This window comes from Tetrao urogallus (assembly GCF_951394365.1).
Source record: "Tetrao urogallus genome assembly, chromosome: Z".
Lineage (NCBI taxonomy): Eukaryota > Metazoa > Chordata > Aves > Galliformes > Phasianidae > Tetrao > Tetrao urogallus.
Genome location: NC_136816.1, coordinates 52932216 through 52957945, shown reverse-complemented (window position 1 = coordinate 52957945; position 25730 = coordinate 52932216). Strand labels below are relative to the sequence as shown.

The following is a 25730-nucleotide window of genomic DNA, read 5'->3' as shown; positions in this document are numbered from 1 at the left end:
TCTTTTATTTGTGCCTGTAACAATAGGGCAAGCTGTAATGGTTTTAACTAACAGAGGGTAGACTTAAAGTAGGCATTAGGATGAAATTCTTTATTCAGAGGGCAGTGAGGTGCTGGCACAAGCTGCCCAGAGAAGCTGTGGATGCCCCATACCTGGAAGTGTTTAAGGCCAGGTTGGCTGGGGCCCTGGGCAGCCTGATCTGATGGATAGCAATGCAGCACACAGCAGGAGTTTGGAACTCTAGCTTGGTTTTCCTGATCTCATTTCTAAATGTCTTGGTTTGCATCCCTATATTCTTTCCAGACTGCATGTCTTGATAGTGATCACGAGGGAAAATAAATCATTAAGTAATTTTTTTTTTTACCTTGCATGACTTAATTTGCTAAACAGTTAACTTTGAACAATTCATGTTGTATGTATTTAGTGTTGCTGTGAGAACATTTAGGTGTGAAGCTCCAAAAAGTGAGGGCTTCACAATGATGAGATTGTTCTTAAGCATAATTAATGTTTTCGAGTAACTCTATTTATTTAGCCAGTTCAGTTTCAGATTATAATTTGAGATTGAAAAATCAGAATACTGAAAGGCTTCTCAGAAGATGGGTGTTCAAAGTTGCACACATTCGGCAACGTGCAGTGAATGAGAAGTTACACATGTGCTAATGACAGCTTGAAGGGATAGATGGAAAGTAATGAGTGAGAAGTGATGGAACACGGCTGAATCTTTGTTGAAAGATGTCAGCCTTTATCTGACTCTACAGTTAAGTGCTGATTTTGCTTTTGGAGGCTTGCATTTTGCTTGTATGTGTATATTAATTTAGTCTATCTGCTGAATGCATCAGCACATGATATTTTTTTTCCTAAGAACTTTTTTAATTAAAGTGAAATACTTGCAACCTACTGGGCACAACTGGTAGTTAACTTGTGCACAACAATATTACATCCCAGTCATGTTCATGACTTTCACTTTCTGTCCTTCAGGGAACAACCTATCTTCAGCACCCGAGCTCATGTCTTCCAGATTGACCCAAACACTAAGAAGAACTGGGTTCCCACCAGCAAGCATGCTGTTACTGTGTCCTACTTCTATGACAGCACAAGAAATGTCTACAGGATAATCAGTTTGGATGGCTCAAAGGTAAGTTTTATTTTAGAGAAAACTTCCTTGCTTCTTTTTTGACTTTTGTATTTATATTCCAGGCTGATTTATCTTCTCAGATGCTCTTGTCAGCATCTTAGTAAGTGATAAGTGATGTGTTGAAATGGTTATATTGTTTTATTAGCTATTTTAAGCATTCTTTGAAAAATACTGTTTTCTAGTGTTTGTATAGACTTAGATAAATCTGATAAATCTAAGTGGTGACCTACTAATATTGAGCAATCAAAAGGTATTGCCTTTGAGGTGTACTAAAAACTACAAGTAGTGTTCCAACAAATTGTTTCTCTCTCAGTGTCCAATGATGTATTGAAGTCATTGATTTCATCCTTCATCATGAAAGACATCTGTTCAGTGCCTGTAATCACTCTATAAATCCTTCTTTGTTACTTAATCTTCCAATTTTTGCAGTACAGCTTGTGGTGATTCCTTCTTACAGCTCTCCAAAGTAAGCAGTTAGCAAAAGTCATTTGGATTGGGTTTGGGATAAGGGTTATGTTTTGTTTTTTCATTTTTCTATGCTGGGAAAGGTAATATGTTGAACTGGTTAAGATAGTAATTTGGAAGACCTGGGGAAAACACTTGACTGTTTCTTAAGTTCTATCCCAAATGTGTCTAAAAACAGTAGTTGTGGAAGCAACATGTCAAGAAATCTCATCAGTAAGAAAACTAACATTTTACAAAATGTTATCAAAAGCAGTAATCTTTTCAAGTTACTTTCAACTGCAGCTTCTGGAAATGTGTGTGTTCATGATAGTTGGAACTAAAGTATATTGTTAAAGCACAGTGGTGTTTCTGGAGATTTCTTGGCTTTGTTGAAAGCTGAAAACCATTACTGTGCATATTTAAAGTTTTGAGTATTGCTACTTTGGTTGAGGAAGAAAAAGGTTCTACAGAAGTGTTAGGAATTTTTTATCAAAGATCTCCATATGATATTCATTTAGGTGATTGAGGCTCTGGTATTAAAGCTTACCAACATTTTCCAAATTTTGTCTTTATTGTCTTCCTTTTCCAGCCTTCCTTCAAATGATTTTTGCTTCTGTCAGATAATTAGGATACCTTTTTTGTGTATGTGTATGACTATTTATGAAAGACTTGGATCTCAACTTGATGTTGTATAAGATCATTGCTGATAGTTGTCATGTATAGCACCCAAACTGATCTGCTCAGTTTACAAAATTCTTCTTCCAGTACAGAGAGTTCTGTTGCCTAATGCTACAATTCTTGCAGTGTGACTGCTAAGTTATGTTGTCAAGTAGTTGTTCATCTGTTTATATGCTCTTTTGTCTACTGCGGTACTTCCTTTGTATTTATAATACAATTGGCAAGGTATATTGATAATGCAATTTGTCATTTTTATTTATTCTCTTTTATTGCTGCAATCACAGTAATATTTTCATCTCAAGCACTGTGTATCTGACTAAGATCTAGGACCCCTACCATGATTAAGATGCACTATTTCAGGGATCGCTACACTACTCTGAAATGCACAGTTGAGTACCAGAAGGTAACTCAAATAATAATAAATAAATAAAAATAAATAGATGATCCTGCTAGGCTCTCTTGAAAGCCACATTGCTGATGAGGTTATAGTACCTTATGGGTCTGGAGAGAATGAAGACCATGTGGCTGCTCAGTTACAGTGGCCTAGGTGCTAAGTAGTGAGTTGGTGATAGCTGCGAACAGTCTTTCCACCTGGACTATAGAAAGTCTGAGAGAGTGAGGTTTGAGTCCTGCTTCTGCCATCCATGCCCCTTTCCAATCTTCAGGTCCATTCCATTCCCTTAGAGCTCCCTCATGGAGCAGGACTTCACCATGTACTCTCTCTGCAGCCCTGAGGGAAAAGATGCATTCTTCAGATTGCTTTACAGCCAGGCAGCCATAAGCTGAGTGTTTCAAGTTGGGGTATAGAGATATCTTCTCTACTAGCTGTTTTCCATAACTATTTTTAAGCAAATGCATTTTTTCTTCACTAGTAACTGGAACAATTCTTCAATTATTTTATTTCATTTTTAAAAATTTTCATGTCAGTATCTTGAAAGCAAGAGTTTTGGTGCTAGTTTTTAGGGGACAACCACAAACAAGCCTCATATAATTTGTAGATCCTGTTTCTCCCTTTCCCTCCCCCCCCCTCAGGTTTCATTAGGTTTCCTGAATAAAATTGAACTCCTACCCAAAGACTGAACTTCACTATGTTGTTCTACTTTAAAACAGGATATGATCTTTTATGGGGTGATCTCCACTCACTTCTGAGAAATCCTACCATACATTTCAGATACACTTGAGTTTGCTTGTGGAGATCTTTGATGCATTTTAAGAGGTTTTATTTTTTCCTTGTTCCATTTCACTTGGTTTGTGAGCAAGATACAGCTGTTAGACATGTTCTGTTTACTCCTTCTAGAGGCTCAAATAAATGTGTTGTATAAACCAGGTGATGGAGCAGCCAAGCACAACTCATCCTTTTCCAAACAGCTTCATCCTACTCAAAATTGTGTTAGCTTCCATCAGTTTTAGTTTGTAAATTGCTCTCATGTAAAAGTAGGCATAGCTAGGCAAGTCATTGGGTTAATGGTTCTTGTGGATGTAGTATTTAGGTAGATTAAACTGTTCTTTTATGAGATTATTCCAGCTATATATGTTATGCACTTTTCAAGCTATACACTGGTTCCCATCTCTGTGTAATGTTTTCCAAAGCTTCTATGTCTTCATAAAACACCTTGTACAAGAAATGAGGCATTTCCCTCTAACTTATCTCTGATAAATGTTCTAGGACCATAATGTGTTCACTGGACAGGACACATTTTATAGCTGTATGCAGTATCTGTCACCCATTGCAGAGAGATCCTGATGCAGATAATCTGGTAGAACTCAAACCTGACTGCGAGCAAATGCCTTTTATGCAACTTTTCTTCATATAACAGTAGAAATCAAGAGAAAGCCTGAAAAATAAAATCTGTTATGCAATACAACATGACAACATTGAGAAGCTGTTGCTAAGGCTTTCAGTTCTCATTAATTATATAGTCACTTCATATCTTCTTATGTCTTAGTTCTTCTTTCTAGTAGGTATTGGAAGGAAGCCTCCATTATTTCTCCAGTAACACTGCGTGTGGATATTAATTTATTCCCATAATCCCACTGTCTTTTCCATTCAATCTCTGGTAGCCACTAAGGAAGGAGAATAAGTAAAGTGGTTCTTTTGGTACCAGTGAATGCTCTGATATTATTTTCACTGTTGTAAAATTGGAAAGAAAGCAGTAATTTGTGTCTATCTAAAACAAAAGACAACTTAGGAAAAGAGTGATTTTTGTCTGTAGATTTCATAAGCCATGCACATAATGTTTCTGCTTTGAGTTAGTCATTAGTGATCTTTACATTTTAATGACTTGTAAAATACATTAATCATATGTTAAAATAATAATGCTAAATACAGGTTGTAGATAAGTCCCATGAGCCCAGGTCTTCAGTGACCTTACTTTGAAGAAATTTAGAGATACTCTGTGTCTTAATTTTTATTGCCATCATCTTTAGCATGAGCTGAAATCATACTTGACTGCTGCTGTTTTTCTTGCAAGTGTTGGACTTGCAGTCAGAAAAATGAACAGCCTAGTTAGACATGTGCTCTATTTTCTCATAGCTGAACTCATTTGAATGTAAAACATGAAAGCTATTTTATTATTCCAACCAAATCTAAAGATAACAAGATCACTTTCTTCAAAAGCTAAATGTTTGCCTGTCAGATTGACTCTGTTCTGTTTTTAAGATATTCTTGTACATTTAGACTAACAACGTTCTTAAAAGTTGATGACATATTTGACGTTCCTTACACTAGTGACTCTACAGTGCAATCTCCTGACATGGAGGAGAGCGGTTAAAACAGTATTTGTATAGATGAAACAAGTTAATAATAAATGATAATTCTAAAAACATTATTTTTTTAAGCTGAATTTATGAATACTAGTATCTAGTATTTCCAGAAGTAGTGAACGCTGCCTGTATCTTTAGTATGCTCTGGCACTGCACAATCTTAAAGCATAATTAATTAAACATGAGACATTGAGCGCACTAATGCTTTTAATTCAGAGAATTGAAAGCCTTGATTTTTTTCCTTTAAAATTGGTATACCTAATAAAAGGGCTTGTCTTTGTGTCAATGGGATCTGAGAGTCTAATCTTCAGGTGAACACTGTCTGCTGGAGTGGAGCATTCTTGTTTTTCTTCTGTTGGAAAACAAAGGGCAGAATAGTAGCAGCCCTTTCTCAGCATGGTATTTTTCTAAAAAGTTTTCTTTCTACCAAATAGAAAGAGGTATTTTTGGTAATCTACTTTGAGTGCAGACTGCTGTCAAAACCTTTGGCCTTTTTGTGTCTGCCATTACCTGGATTATCCCTTGCATAGGCAGGCATGTGGTCTCAGCTGACGCATTGAGCAGTCTCAGATGAAAGCTCATTGTTTTGTCCAAGGTTTTGCACAGGGTTTACAGTCACTGCAGCAGATTCCAGACCTCATGCTTTCAACCTGCCTGTTGCTTGCAGGTTCTGAGTCTTCTTCTGCACTGAAGAGTATTATACCAGTGACAAAATACCTTCACTTTCAAATCTGACATAAGTTCCAATTACCCAGGCAGTGAGTGGGGGTTAAGCAAGCTGACAATATAGCTATAGCTTGAGCTGGGGAGAAGGATTGTTTTCCACACTGTCTCCAGGGTAGTTCATTTAAATCGTGCTGCTGTTGACAGCTTCCACAGCAAGAGGGTTGAACGTTAGAGGAACTTTAGGAACTCTGTTACAGACTTCCACCAGATTATTTAATAAGGAGGGCTTCTGAGTACTAAGGAAAAAATACAAGATAAAGAGAGCCTCAGAATGTCTTTCTAATACGTACACCTCTGTTGTCCCATGCATTTTTCTTTCCTGTTTGATGCAGACAGCTTTTCCTGATGAAGTCCTTTAGGGTCCTTAGTTCAATTGTGACCCTCTTGGCTTTATTTGGGCCTTCAACTTTACGCTTAAAGGAAGGAGAATATTGTCTGAATTACCAATGACTTCTTGTTATAATGTAGGACACATGTCTAATGTGTCCCATTTGAAAATGCTTTAAGTTTTGTGGACAATTAAGGTTGCAGTTGTTTTTTCAGCCTTTAGTCAGACAGCAAATCCTATTCTTTATCTGATGAGACTTGTTGAATCAAGTGTCAGCTTCCAGGCATTCCGAAACTCTACAGTTTTCCACAGTAGTTGGCGAAACTTGCATTTTGAGGCAAAAGTTGTCAGAGAGAACTGCCTGTTTGATATTCTCAGCTACATCCAGATTTGCTTTTCCTATTTAATGTGTACATGGTGGAACTGCCAAAGCCCCTGTAGAAGCTGCTAGTTTTGTTAAAGTTCCTTCATCTGTGATTTAGTATCTTTAACTCCCGCACCTGTGAAGGAATAACCCATTTTCATGAGAAGAGAAGGCTCAGAGAATTTTTTATGCCTATAGATATCTAAAGGAAAGGTGCAGAGAGGATGGAGCCAGCAGGTTGTTTTCATTGTTGCCCAGTGTCAGCAGAAGAGGCAGTGGGCCTCACTGAATGCGTACAAGTCTACAGGGCTGGACAGTACGCATCCCAGGGTCCTGAAGGAAGTGGCTGATCTAGTTACTAAGCTGCTCAACATCGTATTTGAAAATTCATGGTTGTCAGGCAAAATCCCTCCTGAGTGGAAAAAGGGAAACATTGCTCCCTTTTTTAGGAAATAGAAAGGAAGACCAGGGAACCAGGGACTGATGAGCTTGTGCCTGGGAAGATCATGGAGTGGATCCTCCTGGAAGCTGTGTTAAGGCACATGTAAGATGAGGAGGTGATCCCAGAAAGCCAGCACAGCTTCACTGAGGGCAAATTGTGCCCTTATGAGTCTGGTGGCCTTTTACAATGGAGTGACAACTTCGGGGGACATAGGAAGGACAACTGACGTCATCTGCCTGGACTTGTGCAAGACATTTGACATGGTCCTGTACTACATCCTTATCTCTGAATTGGAGAGATATGGCTTTGAAGGCTGGACAACTTGGTGGAAAAAGAATTGGTTGGAAGGTCGTAGCCAGCGGATTGTTGTCAAGGATGTGGTTGTCCTGGTGGACAGCAGGTTGGCTGTGAGCCAGCAATGTGCTTTGTGGCCAAGAAGGCCAGTGGTATTCTGGGGGGGTGCATTAAAAAGAGCATAGTAAGCAGGTTGAGGGAGGTGATTCTCCCCCTCTACTCTGAGTAGCTGTGAGGCCACAGCTAGAATACTGTGTCCATTTCTAGGCTTGTCAGTTCAAAAAAGACAAGGATCTCCTAGAAAGAGTCCAGTGTAGGGCTAGAAAGATGAAGGGCCTGAAGCATCTCCCATCTGAGGAAAGGTTGAGAGACATGGGACTGTTCAGGCTAGAGAAGAGAAGGCAGAGTGGATATCTCATAACTGTTTATAAATATATAAAATGAGGGAGTCAAGTTGGTAGCGACAGACTTTTTAAAGTTGGTGTGCAGCAACAGTACAAGAGACAGCATGCAGAAACTAAAACTCAAGGAAGAGCTTCTTTATTGTGACAGTGATGGAGTACTGGATCAGGCTTTCCAGAGAGGTTGTGGTGTCTCTTCCTCTGGAGATATTCAAGACATGTCTGGAAGCCTACCTGTGTGATCTTCTGTAGGGTACCTGCTTTAGCACGGTGTTTAGACCCAATGGTTTATAGAGGTCCCCTCCAAACCCTATGATTCTATGATTCTGCGACCAGGAAGAGGACAGGCACAAGTGGTGTCCCCCAGGGGTCAGTTCAAGATCTTTATCAGTGGCATAGATGATGATGATGTATATGCTTCAGCAAGTTTTCAGGTGACACCAAGCTGAGTAGTGCAGTTGACACCTCTTGAGGAAGGGGTGCTATCTAGATGGGCCTGGACAGGCTTGGAAATTGGGTCCACGTCAACCTAATGAGATTCAGTAAGACTAGGTGCAAGGTACATTTGGATTGGGGAAGTCCCAGACATGGGTACAGACTGGGAGAAGAACTCCCAGTTGAGATGAAGTTGAGATGAGTCCTACAGAGAAGGACTTGGGGGTTCTGATGGATGAAAGGCTGAACATGAGCCTGCAGTGTGCTCTTGCAGCCTGAAAAACCATCTATATCCTGGGCTGCATCAAAAGAGACGTGGCCATAATGGAATAGGGGATGATTGTCCCTCTCTACTGTGCCCTCCATCTGGGTACTGCTTCTAGGCCTGGAGTACCCAGCGCAAGAAGTATGCAGAGTTGTTGGAGTGGATCCAGAGGAGGGCCATGAAGATGATCAAAGGGCTGGAGCACCTCTCTTATGGAGGAAGGTGAGGGAGTTGGTCTTCTTTAACTTCTTAGAGGAGAAAAAATTCCATGGAGACCTTATTGCATCCTTCCGCTCCTTGAAGGGAGCTTACAAGCAAGAAGGGAAGTGACTTTTAAGAAGATCTGGTAATGATAGAACAAGGGGGAATGGCTTTAAAATAAAAGAAGGGATACTTAGATTGGATGTTAAGAAAACCTTTGCTCAGAAGGTGGTGTGACCTTGTCACAGCCTACCCAGAGGAGCTGTGGGTGCCCATCTCTGGATATGTTGAGGCCAAATTGGATGGAGTTCTGGGCAGCCTGATCTGGTGAGAGGCAACCCTGCCCAAGGCAGGGTATGTGGATCTCAGTTATCTTTAATATTGCTTCCAACCCAAGCCATCCTACTAACTAACTGATGTTTTATTAAATAACAAATATAGTTGAAACTCTTAATAGCACCATATACATAAGAAACTAAATTGTGCATTTCAGTTTTAATTTGCATGCCTTTGATTTTATGGTTAGTTCATACTGTCCGGCTGTGAATTGTACTGATGTCAGGTATGTAGTTAAATGGAACCCACTGGAGTCATTGTAAGAATCTATCCTGACATACATATATGTCAACTGGATCGTTCCACATCACAGATTTAGAATCTGTTGAGCGTAACAGATACAGTTCTGAATGTATGATGGAAATATGTTGAAATCTGTTTAGCGTTTTTATGCTGGAACATGGCCTTCTTCCACTCTCTACATAACAAGAAGAGAGAAATGCTGAGAGTAGCTCTTCTTCTGCAGTTATATGACCCTGGCATTGTTAGCCATTTTTGTTTGTGTATAGAGGAAAACAGGGTATTGCAATACAGAAACATTAAAAAAAAAAAACAAAAAAAAACCACCTTCTTGTTTTATTGCATGTTTCCAGGTGATAATTTCATATACAATGGGGGAATTGCAACAGTGGAGCTTGGAAGACATTGCCTTAGGGGACAAAGAAACACATTCATGAGAAAAAGGACTTTGCTTCTTCTCTTCAGATCTCATTAGCCTATGCAGTTGCTTTGATGGATTCTTTTTAGACTTATTAACCATTAAATCTTTACTTGCAATTGCCAACAGGCATCTCCTCTACCCCAGCTTCTGCTCCTTTTTTTCAGACATGTTTGCTACTACAGGCTTTCATAATTTAGTTGCCATTGAAGTAGAAGAAGAAAGTTACCTGTTAGTTTGTGTCTCATTCTGTGTACATGGATACTTGACTGCAATGCTGATAGTTTTTATTATGAGGAAGTCTAAAAATATTTGAAAAAAAAAAACAGAAAACATCCAATTTTTTTACAACATTCACTTTTTTTTCCAGGCAATAATAAACAGCACTATCACCCCCAACATGACATTTACTAAAACATCCCAGAAGTTTGGCCAATGGGCAGACAGCAGGGCAAATACAGTCTATGGCTTGGGATTTTCATCTGAGCATCATCTTTCAAAAGTAAGTATGAGCAACAAAAACTGTTTGGCAAGCCAAGCACCATAAGAATATTTGATTCCTGCTTGTTGTGCCTTGACTCAGTCTTGTTATTTACAAATAACAAAAAAATACCCTGTATCTACCCTTATAATTTGAAAAGACTAGACAGATCATGATGGCAGTATGCTTTTAACTCTTAGATAACTGTGTATTTTCTCTTAACTGGGAAAAGGGAGAAGATTTAAGCTTTTTAAATAGTAATTTGTTAGGCTTCTCTATTTTAAAGTTGTTGTTCTGTTACAGTTTTTCATAATAGAGTTTAAGAGTCAGCAAGTTAGTGTTACTTCTGTATTGAGATGGCCTACAAAATAAGTTACTGATAGTCTTTTGATGCTTTTTTGTCTTTTAAGTCACATTCATTTTAACTTTTCTTCTATGTGTATCTTGTTACAGATAATGTGACATCTGTAGGCTAAAGGTGAAGCTAGTGAAAAATTTATTTTGCGTAAAAGAAAAGTACTGTTTCTTGTTGCAGTACTGAAGTTGAAATAACTAATAAGGACATTCTGTGCCACACGAGATATATATATATATTTTTTATTCAACTTGAGCAGGAGTCAAAGATAATCTGAAGAAAACAGTAAACCCTTTGAATAGTGATAGAGTTGTTGTGAGAAACACTTCTATAATACCTTTTGCTATTAATATGAATCTGGTAAATAATTATGGGAACCTGTACAAACCAGTGTCATCTTTCAACAGATAAAAAGCTTTCAGTTTGAGAACATGTCTATGCATTAAGCAGAATTCCTACATCTCTGAAGTACACAAAAGATCTGGAAACCTAACTGAAACAGAGATGAATGTATGGTTTGTGTTCAAGTAAGGAATCGTATTTGGCTTGTCTGAAAAAAAAAAAAAAAACAACACAAAACCAACTAACTAGCCAAAACATATTAATCCATTTGGGAAAGAAATTGTTAGTATACAAGTGGTAAGTGCGGGTCTGTTAGAAAATCATTAAAAAGACAACCACTACATCTACTTTATGTGGACAATGTAATATTCTTGTAAGTTTTCTTCATTTTACAGTCAGACAGCTTTAATTTATATGAAGCAACACAAATCCACAAAATTCCAAGTGATACCAATGTTATATATATGCATGTAGATAGATTTATGCACATTATTGCTTCAGTGAACTTAGAAACTTCATCATTTAAATTGGTGTGTACATTTTAGAAGCTCTTGCTGACTAATATAGATACAGCTTTTGTTAGCATCTAAAAGGATTTAGTGTAAATGCCAATTTAGTTTATCTCTTTCATGTACTGTTTGTTTTTCTCAATCATAAAACACCTCTTTGGAAGCAAAATGTGATACTGCAGTCATGCATACCCTGTGCTTGCCAAGCTTCCAACATTGGGTTGTTCTTGCCAAAGAACATACATATGTATTTTCATCTGTCTTTTCCACCGCTCTTTCCTTGCTCTCCTCGGTGGCCAATTTAATATCATTCTTTAGCTGCTGTCAAACTGGTATTTAAGATTTTTCAGTATACTTCTGGTTTAAAATTTTATGTTGCTATTGTAAAAATAATAAGAAAAGGTACAGTAGATGTTTTGTCAAAAGGACATTTTTGATAAGCAGTTACTCAAATTGCTGTGATTCATGGAGGATACACAAGTCTGTTGAGAAAAATAACGAGTCACAGACCTATTCTGAAGGTTACGGTGACAAATTCTCAGAATGTTTTTAGGAAATTGTCCCCAGATTTATTCAGGAATAGGTTGCTTCTAGATGTTGCCTTGAAATTAATTCGGGAACTTTTTAAAAATGTATTTGATGAATCAGAGTCCCAAAGTGAATGTCCTTGTTATTTGTAGCTGGTTTTGAAGAAGTGTCTCAAGGCTCTCTGGAGTATTTAAAGTTTCAGGGAGCCCACAACTGCAAAACACTTGGTCCAGTCAGTGACTGATTTGAAAAGGCCAATGAAGCATATAATCAGGTCTTTTAATAAAATATTTATTCTTATATCATTGTCCGCTTAGCTGTGTCACTCTAAACAAGAATGATTATCAAAGCTTACTTATACTAAGTATTTGACTTTGCAACCATTTGGTTCATTTACCTTTGTCCTTCATAAACTAATTCCCAGAGTAGAGTGCATCAGTGGTAAACTTTTTTCTGTGTTATCATTGCGGCTATGAGAATATTTGATTAAAAAATAGATACATGGCAGTCAACTCTTTATGTGCAAGCAAGAAAATTAATTAAACATTTGTTTATCTTCATTAGAGCTTTTCTCAATGTGTCAGACCACAAATTCATTTTAAGATTATTCCATAAGGAGTCAGGCAGAAGTCAACGGCTTTTAAAAGATGGTTTCTGCATTGGAGAGTATTCCCTTCACAGTATTAGGATTTTCTGGCATAGTCCCTCTTGCTTGTGAAGTAGGAAGAGTAGAATATCCCATGATATTCATCAAAAACTGAAGCAAATTTCCCAACCAGAATAAAGTCTGTACTTTGGATAACATTCGTCTGTATGGGAAGAAAAGCTCCTGTCTTATTTAAGTTAGTTGACCTGATTTATTGTGAACAATCTAAGAGTTATGAGGCATGACGTGTCATCATGGCTATTATCCTTCCACAGTTTTTCGTCGTTTCCTTAGATTATGAATCCTCCAGAGTACTCTTCTTTTCATACCATGAGACCTCTCTTTGTTAACTGGGGATTGTATCAAGAGATTGCTATTACCCACCACCCAAAGATCTCAAGGAATTCTAGTAAATTGATGAGATTTTTCTTCCTAGGTGGCTCTTTCTCAGAATGTTACATGTTTACCAGTCTATTCACTCTTTTTATAATTTCTACCAGTGTGATACAGAAGATTATACTTACCGTCTTGTTTTTTTTCAAACAGTTTTTTTTCAACTGCACTTAAATAATTGGTTACCAATGAGATTTTGAGGTCTATGTATGATTATCAGTGCTCCTAGAAGAGTATGATCTAGTTCTGGGGATCCATTGCCAATTTTATCATCTGTTCTGAGACCTTTTTTGATGCTGGATTAGTTTTCATGCATGGTATTTTTTTTTATCTTCCTGTATCCAGAAAATGTATGTTTTTAAATAACCTACTAGCTGAAATGTAGGATTTCAGAGAAGAAAAATGATACTCCCTCAAGTGCTAATAGCCTTGACTTCCTAATAGTCCTAATAGCCAGGAGAAATTTAAGGATAATAAGACTTTTTGTGTCTCGAATAGCAAGTGAATTTCTAATTGAAAATAGTTGAGACTGTGTCAAACAAAGGTAGCCTTTTTAGCTTCTGTCTATGTGCAGTACAAAACAAAACAACAACAACCATCCAACCAAAAAAGAAAAACAAACAACTCCAAAAAATGTATTTGTATGTTGCTGCTGGAGACATTTATAAACTGTTGGGAAAAATCCCAGTGTTTTTTTCAGAATGCAGTGTTTGGCCAATGGTAGTAAAATAATATTTGTGTAAAAGCAGAAGCAAGTGAAATCAAGCGCTTAGCTACTTACAATTTGTGTGATGTAAAGCTGAGATCACTAAATTTTTCTCTAGCCAGAAAATTTAAACAGAGTTCTTTATAAGTTGTTCAACTCTCAGGGTTTAAGGCTGCAGGTATTTCTAAATTGCTGTTCTATGAATATGTGTAGCAGAGACATCAAGCTTTCCAGGACAGTTACAGCAAGAAATGAACTTGACAGCATTCCCACTGCTGATTTCTTAGATAGCTATTGGAATTCTAAAAGCTTTTACAAAATTCGGGAAGGAATTAGTATTGCTTAAGTCATGAAAGAGTGAAGCTCTTATGTCAGTTGTGACCAAATCTGGCTTCAGAATCTGGTTATTCATTGTAAGGAAGAGAATGAAACCTAAATCTGACAGCAGCTATGTAAGACGGTTTATTACTATTACTGGCTATATCTGAACTGGTTTGTTTGTTTGGTTGGTTGAAACATTTTTGCATTGTTAATTTCCTGCTATGTAAACAGTGCATTCTGTCTGAAAATTACTGAAAGCTATGCCCCTGTGTAACTTGATCAAATGAGTATCTAATAGGGAGAACAAAATTTAAAAATTCTACTAAGATAATCTGACATTGTACAATGCAGTATGTTCTGCATGCAGTGTAACTAATTCACACCTTCTCTCTTCTTTCTCTGTTTTCTTTTATAATAACATATGTACATTCAGTTTGCGGAAAAATTCCAGGAATTCAAAGAAGCCGCACGGCTAGCAAAGGAAAAATCACAAGAAAAGATGGAGCTGACAAGTACACCCTCTCAAGTGAGTTTTTCTGCCTCTTTCAAGGCTTGTATTTCAAATTCTGTGCATATTGTTTTAAGAATTTGTATTGTATCTTACAAACACATGCTCTGTTACAAAAAGGAACAGGGTATTTCCCATTTAGCTTGGATCCTTTCAATGGTCAACCGTAGAAGTGTTCAGAAGTCTAAGAACACTTTTAATGTATGTTCTAGAGGAGTCAAAGGGAGTTGTTTCTGGAGCTGGCTAGATCTGGCTGCTGTCCACCATGGGGCAGCTCCAGGACTCGGCTAACAGAGGCCAGAGGGTTGGGGCAAGGGGTAAGGGGAGGCACGGACAGTCCAGCTGACATAAGTGAACAGATATTCAGTGCCATATTAGGAGTTGATTTCTTTCTTTCTTTTCAGAGGAGAAAAATGAAATGTTTGTTTCTTTCTCATTCCTTTTTTTGAGCTTCACCTAGAATATTAGTAAAGATGGTGAGCTGTTATATAAGAAAATCTATAGTTAAGACCTTTTATTACTTGTTATATCTCTGAGACTTGAGCTGATACACTTTAAAGGACTTTATGTAAGAATCATTCAAACAAAAATCAAAGTTAAAGCAGCAAACTATTTTTACTTATTTCCAACTTTGTAGTGTTCATTCGTGTTGTGTGAAGGTCAATGATAGTCTTGTGTGGGTTCCGAGTTTTATTACAGTTAGCCATATTGCAAAAGAAGAATTAAAAAAAGATGTTTCTAAGCATGTGAACTAGGTTAATATAAGCCCAGCAGAAAGATAATATGGTTATATTTGTTATATTTGCATTAATCATACCTAAAATTAAGTTCCTTGAAAGTAGATACTTTGAATTTGCTTTGGGGGAGAAAAAAAAAACAAACAGAAATTGCATGAGGCATTTGTACTCATCCATTCCAGTGTTTTAATGCAATTGCGAAAAGGTGTTTCCTATTTTTGGAAAATTACGCAGCTTTACAACTTCAACAGGGATTCCTTATTATGTAGGATTAATGCAGCTGTGTTTGCTTTTTTTGTTTGTTTGTTTGTTTTTGAGAGTGCGTTTTTATTCATTGAATGAGTGCATCTCTTTGGTGTTTTTGCACTGATGGCAAAAGGATGGTATGTGGTTTGCAGCATGCTGTAGAAGTAGGTTTACTGCTTCAGAAGAAAGATACATCTGATGTTCTTCCAGGAGAAGTCAGGGGAGGAGCCTCAAGAATATATACAGTGAAATAGTTTCATGTTGTTTTCACTGGTAGGCATTTTGCCCTATTGCTAAGTTGACTTTTGGTATCAAAGGGAAACTGCTTCTGTCTGTACTGTAAGAGGAGAAAAATGAGGCAGTCTTTTTTTTTTTTTTAGTACTGATCTTCATGACTGTCTCTGAATTTATGGTAAATTTCATAAGTGCATAGATAATGGAAGCAGATTTTGACATTATTTACTAGTGTATACGCTTAGTTTTAAAGACAGTGGAGAATTTCAGCTAGGCCTCTAGTTACTGAACATTAAAGATGAAGTTATTACTGTGCTTCTGTTTTTGCCGTACTAGTTAACAGTCTGGACTCAGGAGTTAAATCTGACAGAGTCAAATGGAGTCACTTACTTGGTTTGGATGTAAGTTTGAATTAGTCAGAGACGAGATTCTTTTATCAAGCAGTTGCCTAGGGTTAAAGCTTTCACTTTTTCTATATAAGCTATTAATATTGTTCATTTCCTGTATACTTGGAGCCCAACATTTTATGCTGTAGGCAGCTTTAGAAATGCTACCTTGAGCAATTCTGTAATGCATGTTGAGAGCTGCAATTTTATTACTGTACACTTAAGAACACCTTCTTATTCAGTCCTTCCTTTTTATTTCTTGGCTTTTAACTGCATTGGTAAGTCAGTGTATTTCAAAAGGTATAGTTAGCGCAAGTGCTGACATATCAGCATAATGGTTGTCACATACTCAATGCTTCCCATCAGTTCCCCAGAGAGAAGGCAGTTGAATCAGGAATTCTGGAGTTCAGAGCAGATGAGCAGTGACGGTTTTGTGGCATACTTCGACACTTATATGGTGCTAGGTTTATTCAAAGAAATTTATAACTGAGGGGGAAGATGGATGCTTGGCAGTGGGTAAGGTAGGTGGGACACTGGAGACCAAAGGAGTGCTTTCTGTCATTTTGATAGTCTTTCCAAAAGTGGTTGCAGGGCACTTAACTCCAGTGTTGTTTTTCTTAATCATTTTACAACTGTTCTTTTCCCTTTTTCTTTGGATTCCAGCAAAAGGACCTGAGGGACTGGTATGGAGCTGCATCAAAGAGTGCTCAAGTTGGGTGTTAGGAAAAGGTTCTTCACCAGAGTGTGAAAAAGGCACATAACAGACTCCCCAGAGCATGGTCATGGCCCCAGCCTGCTAGAGTTCAAAAGGCATTCAAAAGGACAGTGTTCAAAAGGACTGTGCTCTCAGAGTTTAAATATTGAGCGTTCCTGTCCGGAGCCAAAAGTTGGACTTGGTGATCCCTGTGGGTCCCTTCCAACTTAAGGAAAGAGATTCAGTGGCCAGGCAGGACTTCCCAAGAACGTGTTGGTTTTTTTTCTGGGGAAATTTTGACAGGAAAGGGTGGGAAGTGGTGTATAAACAGTGTGGTTTATAAGAATATTGCAGTTAACTGCAAGGGTGAGTCCTCTGCTGCCACAGACTTTCTGATAGTCCTTCTGCATCAAATTAATGATAGGAAAATACTGTATATCAAAACTGAAAAATATACGCTTAAAGCTTACATTAAATATCTTATAGCAGTGTTTAAAGAATGTCTTTCTCATTGTTTACCAGTTTATTAAATGTATTGGGTAAGGTACATTGTTCACCCCTCTCTGCTGCACAGTTCTAGGAAAAGAAGGACGTCTGCTTTTTTTGCATTCAGTGTGTTCCTACATGTTAAGTCTTTATTAAAATATGTTTACATCTAGCATAACAAAACCCTGCACAAAGCATTTACTGCTCAGCATTGTCTGATGCAGCTCTGCAAATATTTCTGGCATATATCAGTTTTAATTCTGAATGTCCTTTAGGAACTTGATGTGAAAGTACAGAGAAAAATAAAAAAGGAGATAACAACAGAAATGTCACATAAATAAAACAGGAATTTATAGCTCGTGTACTTTCCACTTAGCTGTGTTGGAAACTTAAGACCCATCTTATCTAAAGTCCACTGAAGTTAGGCTATTTTTCTAAGATGCTGGAGTTTTAGAAGTGTTGGTATTGCTTAGCTAAGTATTTCCCACCTTAGAAAAGTCCTTTGGTGGCTAGGAAGTAGTAGTCCCATGTTAAGAATTTTTTTTTCCTACTTGTTTCATTCAAGGACATGTATTCTTCAACTATTTTTTTTTTCCCCACTGAAACACTTTCTACAAATTCTACATTCTTACTGTTTCTTTAATACTGCTTGTCCTTCTCCCATTTACCAGCAGGCTTTGGTTTAATTTCCCAGCACATCAGGTAATAAATAAAATCACTTTAACCATAAAAAGAACATAACTTGTCCAGGGAATTACAGTGGAAGACCAACAAATCATGAAAGATGCTGCTTTGTTGTATGTAAGTCTCGCTGAGAGCATGGTATTTTTTCCTAGTAGAGAGAAAAGCATTATTTCTGTATCAAAGGACTTGTACTTTCTACTCATCTCTATTAAGACAGATTCATGTAACAGTACAGACTTTATTTATATCTGAGCTGTATGAAAGCATCAGTCTGAGGTGGACTAGAAAGAAGATGTCAATGTTGGTACTTCTAAGACCACTTGTGCAAATAGCTACCCTATCTGTCGTCCTTTTAACCTTACTTTTGTGCTAGGGTTTTGCAAGGATATTATGTTGTTCATATAAAACTAAAATACAGCCTCCTCTCCTCTGCCACCTCTTCTTTTTCAGACTCATCTTCAATACAGAGAAATGAAACAATGGATCTTACAGTAGCAAGAGACTTATGGCCTATTTTCTGTTACTGGTTTGCCTGCACATTGAAAGAGTAGCACTTTGTTACACAGTTCACTGAACTGCATGAGGCAATAGCCTGAAAACTGTTTTGTTGCTGTTTTTGTTGGGATTTTTTAGCCTTTTAAAATTTTTTTTTTAAATATGTTCCAGTGCAGAACTAAATGTTACAGAACCCTCACTCCACTCTTAAAAGTTATGTCTGAATCTCAGTTCTTCTCCTCTCTTAGCCAGAATCTGCCCTTAGATGTTTCTTGTGACCGCAGCCATTTTAATAACACATCTGAAATTTTGTGCTATCATTCAAAACAATCCGACTCTTCTCTGGGGCCTTTCATATGCACACTACTTAGGATAGTGATAGTCTGCTAAGTTTTGTATCAGGTCTTTCTATGGTGCAAGGAATAGACCAATTTTGGCAAAATGGTCATGGTTTTGTCACCTGTTGGCTTCTTTGTGGACAAGCAGTTTTCTTACACAACTTGTGGAAGAGTGACTGTGGGATGTATTGGTGCAAGTGTTTCCACTCGTATTATGGCACCTGAGTTGATAGCTGGCAGCCTTGTGAAATTGCAAGGCGGGAACTGGACAGAGAAATACAAGCTAGTGTATGGAATACTAATAACAAAAAACAATGCAACACTTAAAAAAACAAGCTGGAATTGATTTACAGGCAGCGAACCTTTAGGTATTACAAAAACTGTCATGTTTGTCTGCTTGAATTTTTGTCACTCAATTTTCACTCAAATTGGGAGTCTATGACTGTGCCTTACTAAGAAATAGGCAAAGATGGAACTTGCACATTTTTTTTTCTGCTGAAGAGAATTCTTTCATGCTTTTGTACTTAGCATGTTCTAATAGATAATCTGTGGCTTTATCAGCGTAATAATAGTGTTCCAGGAATTTCAACTTGAAGATACAAGCAAACCAGTTTTCATGGGATATAGTATGTATTTTTTTAGAGCATAAAGTGTAACTGGGGAAAAAGAGGAAGTAACAGAAACTTTTGGGTGCATACTGCCTTTCGTTTAATGTAGGTGGAAACTCTCTATCACATCAGAGGATAATAATAGGCAAAAATGCATAATTTATATTACACAATGTATGTGCCTGATTATCTTGCCTATTATACTCTTCTTCCACACTTAATTTCAATTCAGCTTCAGTTCAGCAAAATTGTTCTGTAAAAATCAAGGTTTATTTTTGACTTTTAGGATATTATCATATGAGGTAACTTTTGAGTATAAAGTAACAGATTTCCTCCCGAAAGTCGAGAGCAGTTTACATTCATGAAATAAATGATTTGCATTTATATTACAAATAACACTTTATATTTGTGTGGCAAATTAGGATAAAGTAATTATTTTCTGCTTTACAACCCACCAGAATTTAATAAGATTGGAGAAAGTAATACAGTGAAAAATGTGAATTACAGTATTCTTGGATAAGTGACATGTGGGCTTTGTGGAAGGTGATGACAACAACTAGATCTTATTTTTCTCAAAAGATCTTGAGTTATTCCATGAAAGTCTCAAAGGTCCTGGGCCATGTTGCCTGTAGATGTAGATTCAGTACTGCCTTGTAAGCTAGTTGAAGGCTACAAGTAGATGCTAAAAATTAGACCTTAATCTTTTAAGACCATGAGTCACATACTTTGCAATTCTTTCTGAGATTGCTATTCTTCAGCTTTCTAGGCAATGTCAAAGAGCTGGAAAGAGGAGCACTTAACCTTTCAGAGCCTGTGCTTTTGCTTCAGTTTAATATTATTAAGTAGCAGCCTTAGCCATTACCCATGCAGATGGTATGAGTCTGTGTGGTCGTAGGAGATGCTTGGCTTTTAGAACAGTTGTTATTCAGCCATCTTCTGCTTTGTGGTCATGATGTTGATTTAACTCTAAATGAAAGTCTTTTTTCATGAGTCAGATTTTTGCCACTTCACGACTAAAAGCTTACTAAGGTATTTCAGGTAGGACAGGCACTTAGCTTATCACTCTTTTATCTTCTGTGACAGCCATTATTTGATGAAGAGTATAATGGGAAAGAAAATACTAAAATTAAATCGTGTACAGGGATTGAAAGTCCTGTAATGTTCTCAGTTCAGAAGTGGGCTATATGGTGTACTTTTTAAAAAAAAGAAATAGTTTTCAGTGTTTAGAGATCAGCAAGTAATATTTGATGATCAAAACACAAAGGCATATTCTGGTATGATAAGGATTGATTGAAACTACACCAGTGCCTTCTGGCTAAGAGACAGGCATCAAGTTTTTGAGGTATCAAGTTACATAGGAGCAGTGGAAGCTGCCTGCTTGTATTTGGAATATTGCTCTTCCCAGATGGTACCATGAATAGCAAGAATGAGAACTGGGCTAAAATGACCATAAGTTTTGCAAGGACTCTACTGACCAAGCATTATTTACAAAGGAGTCTTCTACATCAGACTGACTGCAGCAGCAAAGACTCTTCTACTCTTTACTTAGGTTAATGCTGAATATGAAGTTTGGATTTTGAAACAGCAAAATTTGTTTCTTTGTGTTGGAATATAAAGTAAGGAGTAAGAATCCTGGGAGTGAATAGTTGTGGGTTTGTGGCTGAATGTGAATATCAGGCAAGAGTGATAGACATCTGTAATAAGAAGGATGCTGAATGCTTGCAAATCATGTCAGTTGTGTTTTGTGCAAGACAGTGTGAATCTGATGGTAATATGCTTCTAAATTAAATCACATGATGAAACATGTCTGTGGGGAACGCTGGAAATCTGTGAGCTTCACGTTAATATTGGCTAAAATTTGTATCTTATGTAAGAATTAAAGTTATGCTTATTAGCACATTGTCATCATGAGCAGGCCAGTTTGTAATTCTAATTTATCATCTGTTTGTTTTACATAAGGAATCGGCTGGAGGGGATATTCAGTCTCCTTTAACGCCAGAAAGCATTAACGGGACAGATGACGAGAGAGCTACGCCAGAAGTGACACAGAATTCAGAACCAAGGGCTGAACCAACCCAGAATGCATTGCCATTTACCCATAGGTACAGATTCAATTCCCACATCCTAATAAAATGATATCTGTCTTCTTCCTTGTTAAAGGGACCTTTTCCATGCCATGGCTTCTACCTAGCTCAGTTAAGAATTAAATCATGTGGTTTTTAATAAAATAAAACAAAATACAGGACCTGCTTTCAGATTTGCAATATAATCATTGTTTTCACAACAAAGAAACAAAATTATGTATGGGGAAGTCTCTTGGAATGAGACTAGGAGTGCATTACTTTGTAACTTATTCAGCTGAGCATGAGAATTTGAATGCTCATTAGTACAGGCGTCCCTTTAACAGGAAGCGTGATTTCAGTGACTGAGATCTTAGTAAAGATAACCACTTCACAGAATATTCCAGTTAAATTATTTTTGCAATTTTTATTTAAATAACTGGTAACATTGGATCGGCCTTTCAGTGATAACTTGTTGGAAGAAAAAGACTCTTATACCGCTTCTGGATTATGCAGTTTAAAGCAGCCTTTAACCGCACAGTTACGATAGTTGAAAACATTTTTCAACTTTTTTTTCAGAACACAGGAGATGTGTAGTTTTGCTCCAGACTGAATTATAATTAATTGCACTTGGAAGCAACCTGATCTAGTAGAAGGTATCCCTGCCTGTGGCAGGGGAGTTGCAACTAGGGAGCCTTTAAGGTTTCGTGCAGCTCAAACCATTCCATGTTTCTATGAATGCTGTATTCCATTGTGTTCTGTTAAAAAACAAAGAGTTTTTATCTAAACGAGCTAAGATGGATGTATCTTATTTGTTAAAAATTACTGAAAGTGGAACTCAATAAAACACATTATGTACTGAGACCATGGAGAGTAACATAAATATTTAATGAACTTAGAGGAAAGCTAGAAATACTGCATTACTTTTTTTTAGCAAGTGGTCTCAATACAGCTTTATGCCCTTCATCAAAATTTGGGGAACAACAGAACTTTAGATATTATTCAAATAATTTGGAATGAGCAGAGATGAAATTATTCAAAACTTCTCATTTTTGTGAGAGAATAATAGAAGTAATCTTTTACATTTTTCAAATGAGAAAAAAATTATACTTTTGCACTAATTTTTTAGCAGAATTACTGTGTTTATTTTTATACTTCAGCTAGTACCAGAGCATTTATTACATGTTTTAGAAGGAACGGTGCCTTGTAAGAGCACTGTTTGCATCTTGATGGAATTTTATGAATGTTGCATGTCTATTAGTGTTCTGTAAAGAGTACTTTTTACTTTTATGTTGGCATTCTCACTATTTTGGGGAAAAGTAGTTGTGGTAAGGTCCACAGACTGTAAGTGTTTTTTTTGTTTGTATTTAATGATAGCTGCAAGATCTTCTCTCTATTTATGTAAGTGTAAATATGACTTCTGGTATGTCTCAGTATAGTACCAGATATTGCTTTGCATGGAGCATGACTGAAGATGTTTTCAAAGCTACCTGGTTGTAATTGTGGATGGGGTAGAACAGAGGTAGCAAAACTACCAGGCTTTTTTCTTTCATCTGCATGTATGCAATGTGAGTGCCTGGTTTTAGTTTCTTGTGTGGTGATAAACCAGTAGCAAGAATTGTCATTGCAGTGATATCTCTGTCTTTAGAGATATGTCTATATTTAGATATCTCTAAATATAGAATGATGACATTTCTTATGATAATTCTCAAAAGACATCAGTTTTGTCTTGCTGATGGCAGCTGCAAGCTTGTAATGAAGCAAAAGAAGAGAAAAAACAACAACCGAAGACATTTATATACTATTATTTAACGAAGAAGAAAATGCTTGCTAACACTTTCTGACCATTTTTTCGTATAGAAGGAAAAGAAGCCTTTTTGTATGTATCTGAGAGTCAAGGAACACTGTCTTAATCCAAGGGAAGCTACCATTTAAATTCCTTGTATTTCGAAAGATACCAGTTACATGATTATGTTTTACAAGTCATTGTCAGAACTTGGGTTGGAAATTAGCTTCTTTACTTCGATTTAGCTATGTTCTGCTTCGGTGTGACAGGACCTGCTCACCAGGGGAGGGTCCAAAAGTGATGGTGTAGGCTGGTGCACAAGGCAGGCTTAGGTGAAGCTACAGGCAGAGGCTGGAGCTTCGTGCAGCAAGGTGCCGCAGCACCGCACAAGGTGGAGGTCCAGGTGGGAGCTGCATTGCTGCTGAGAACTGGGCAAACTCAGCTGTGTGCAGCGTCATTGCAGCAGAGGGTAGGGGTAGGAGGTTGAAGTTGTTGTTAGAACAGTCACTGGGGGAGGGAACTGTTATGTTTTTGTGTGAACTGGAAGGGTCTGATAGACGTTAACAAGGTCAGGATCGGAAGCGTGGAGTTCATGCTGTAGGCTACATCTCGCTTGTCATTTTTAATCTGCACACCTGAAAAATGTTCTATTTCATTTTGTTCTAACTCATCTCTCTGGACAGATACGTCGTCTTCCGCACTTTGTATGTCCTGGTGTGATTAGTTGGGCTTGTATTATTTCTGCAGCGTAAATGTAGACTACTTTAGTATTTATAGTTATTTTCTGTCCATTTATACCCCAAAAACTGAATAAAAGCATTACTTAATTCACTAGTGTTTTGTTATTAGAAATTTAATTTCTTATTATTTCAGTAAATAATTGTAAGTATTGAGATGAACTTTATCTAACAAGTCCCATTCATGTCCCACAAGTGTAACAGAACAAAAGTCTGTCTAGTTACTTCAATTTATCCTTAACTGAAAAGTCCTAAAGCTGTCCACAAGCAGTGTGATTCTAGTCAACTGCTTGAGAGAGAACACTATTAAACTGTTATGAGCCTTGCACAGGAAGATAAACCCCTGCAGTTAAATCTCTTGCCTTTTTTTAAAACTATGATAGTTAATGTTGAATTATGAAGTATTATTACCTGGGAACTTTGTGTTTGTCATGAATAGCCTGAACATTGCGATCATTATTAAATGTTGCCAGAAGAAATGAAAATAAAAAGTAGCCTAAGCTGGCATTTTAATTTTAATAATTTTGGCGAGACATTGATGAGTACTTTGCTGAATGATGGCTAGTCCAGGGACACTTTTTTTTTTTTTTTTTTTTTTTCTCTATAAAAGCCAGTTAATAAAATCTAATATTTAAAATAAGGCTAGAGGAAGGACAAATTTTCTTTCTTTATTAAGTCTTGGTCTACTCAGATGTCTTTCTTACTTTTTTCCTCCTGTCTTTTTACCTTTGGCATTTTCTTTAAATTGTGGGAGGTTTTGTTTTGTTTTGTTTTGTTTTGTTTGTTTGTTTGGTTTTTTTCAATTATGTTTTGTTTTCTATTTTTTTTAAACTAAAAAATATTTTGATCATAAAATGGAGTTCAGGGAGAAAGTAGATGCTAGTAAGTTTTTAACCACTTCTGATGTGACTGTACCTGACTCTTAAATGCAAGTTTAATTATACTGATGCACAGTATGTAGAGTGCCTAGATGTCTGAATGAGCCCAAAGGAATACTTTTCTAAGCTTATTCAGCCTTAGAATATAATTCAAGTACAGAAACTGAATAGTATGCCCGGCAAAATCTGCAAATGCTGCTTGGGATGTTTTGGTAACTGTTTGATGAATTTGCTTTTTTTCCCCCTTGAAAAAAATACATTTGTTCATAACAAGTTTTATTCAGTTTCTTGGCACAGTAGAAAGCTGTGGGATAAAACACGCTTTCAGAAACAAAGCTTACTATGAGAGGATTCTTCTGGCACAAATCTTGAAAGCCTTCAATTTTGTGTCAACCATAACTTGAACCTATTACATCATTTTTTCATGTCATATATGAAGATGTTCCATCTAAACTTAATGAAAGTTGGAATTTCTATAACTTAATATTTCAAACTCACAATATATATGTGTGTGTTTGTTGCTTGTTAGTTAAAATTCCTATTTTTGTATTCAAGTAAGTTTTTAATATGAAAGTTTGACTCACTGCCTTAGTGAAAACAGACTCATTTCAAATGTTGGTATCTTAGATATTTTCTGTCTAGATAGATTAACTTTTAATAATGCTGCATGTAAATCCAATTCTGTAACCAAAAAAAAAAGCAACAACAACAACAAAAAAGCCAAACCTAAGATCTTGCTGCTAGGTCGTGTTCTTTCACTGAGTTATCATTAAAAATTGTACACAAATTTTTTAGTAGATTTTTCACTGTGTGTATTATAAATGTGCTTCTATAAGCTTAAGTATTTTAGTTATATTACAGTAACAATACTTTATGGATTGTGTTTAATTGTTAAGTTGGCTTTGAAGAAAAGTTTTGAGATAACGGTTTTTTTGTGCTGTCTTGTAACTTGAATTTATAGTCAAATCCCATTATTAGGATGCTCTTTATGGTGATACATACCATTTTCTTACCAAGTCGTGCAGGTGGTGCACAAAACGTATTTTTCATTCTGGATTTTAAATGCTATCTAGCCTGATCTTAGGATACTTTTGTGTTGTGC

The 25730-nt window shown here is 36.9% G+C and overlaps 1 protein-coding gene across 1 annotated transcript in view; it reads left to right on the top strand.

Moving 5' to 3' along the window:
- Positions 1–953: 953 nt before the first annotated feature.
- The window catches only part of HOMER1 (homer scaffold protein 1), a gene marked incomplete at both ends in the record, with an annotated part of 65523 nt that continues 40746 nt past the window's right edge, over positions 954–25730 (top strand). Inside the window, 5 exon segments of the mRNA XM_079548378.1 lie at positions 954–965; positions 968–1135; positions 9841–9972; positions 14185–14277; positions 21127–21269. Of these exon segments, the coding sequence (XP_079404504.1) occupies positions 954–965; positions 968–1135; positions 9841–9972; positions 14185–14277; positions 21127–21269 (548 nt within the window).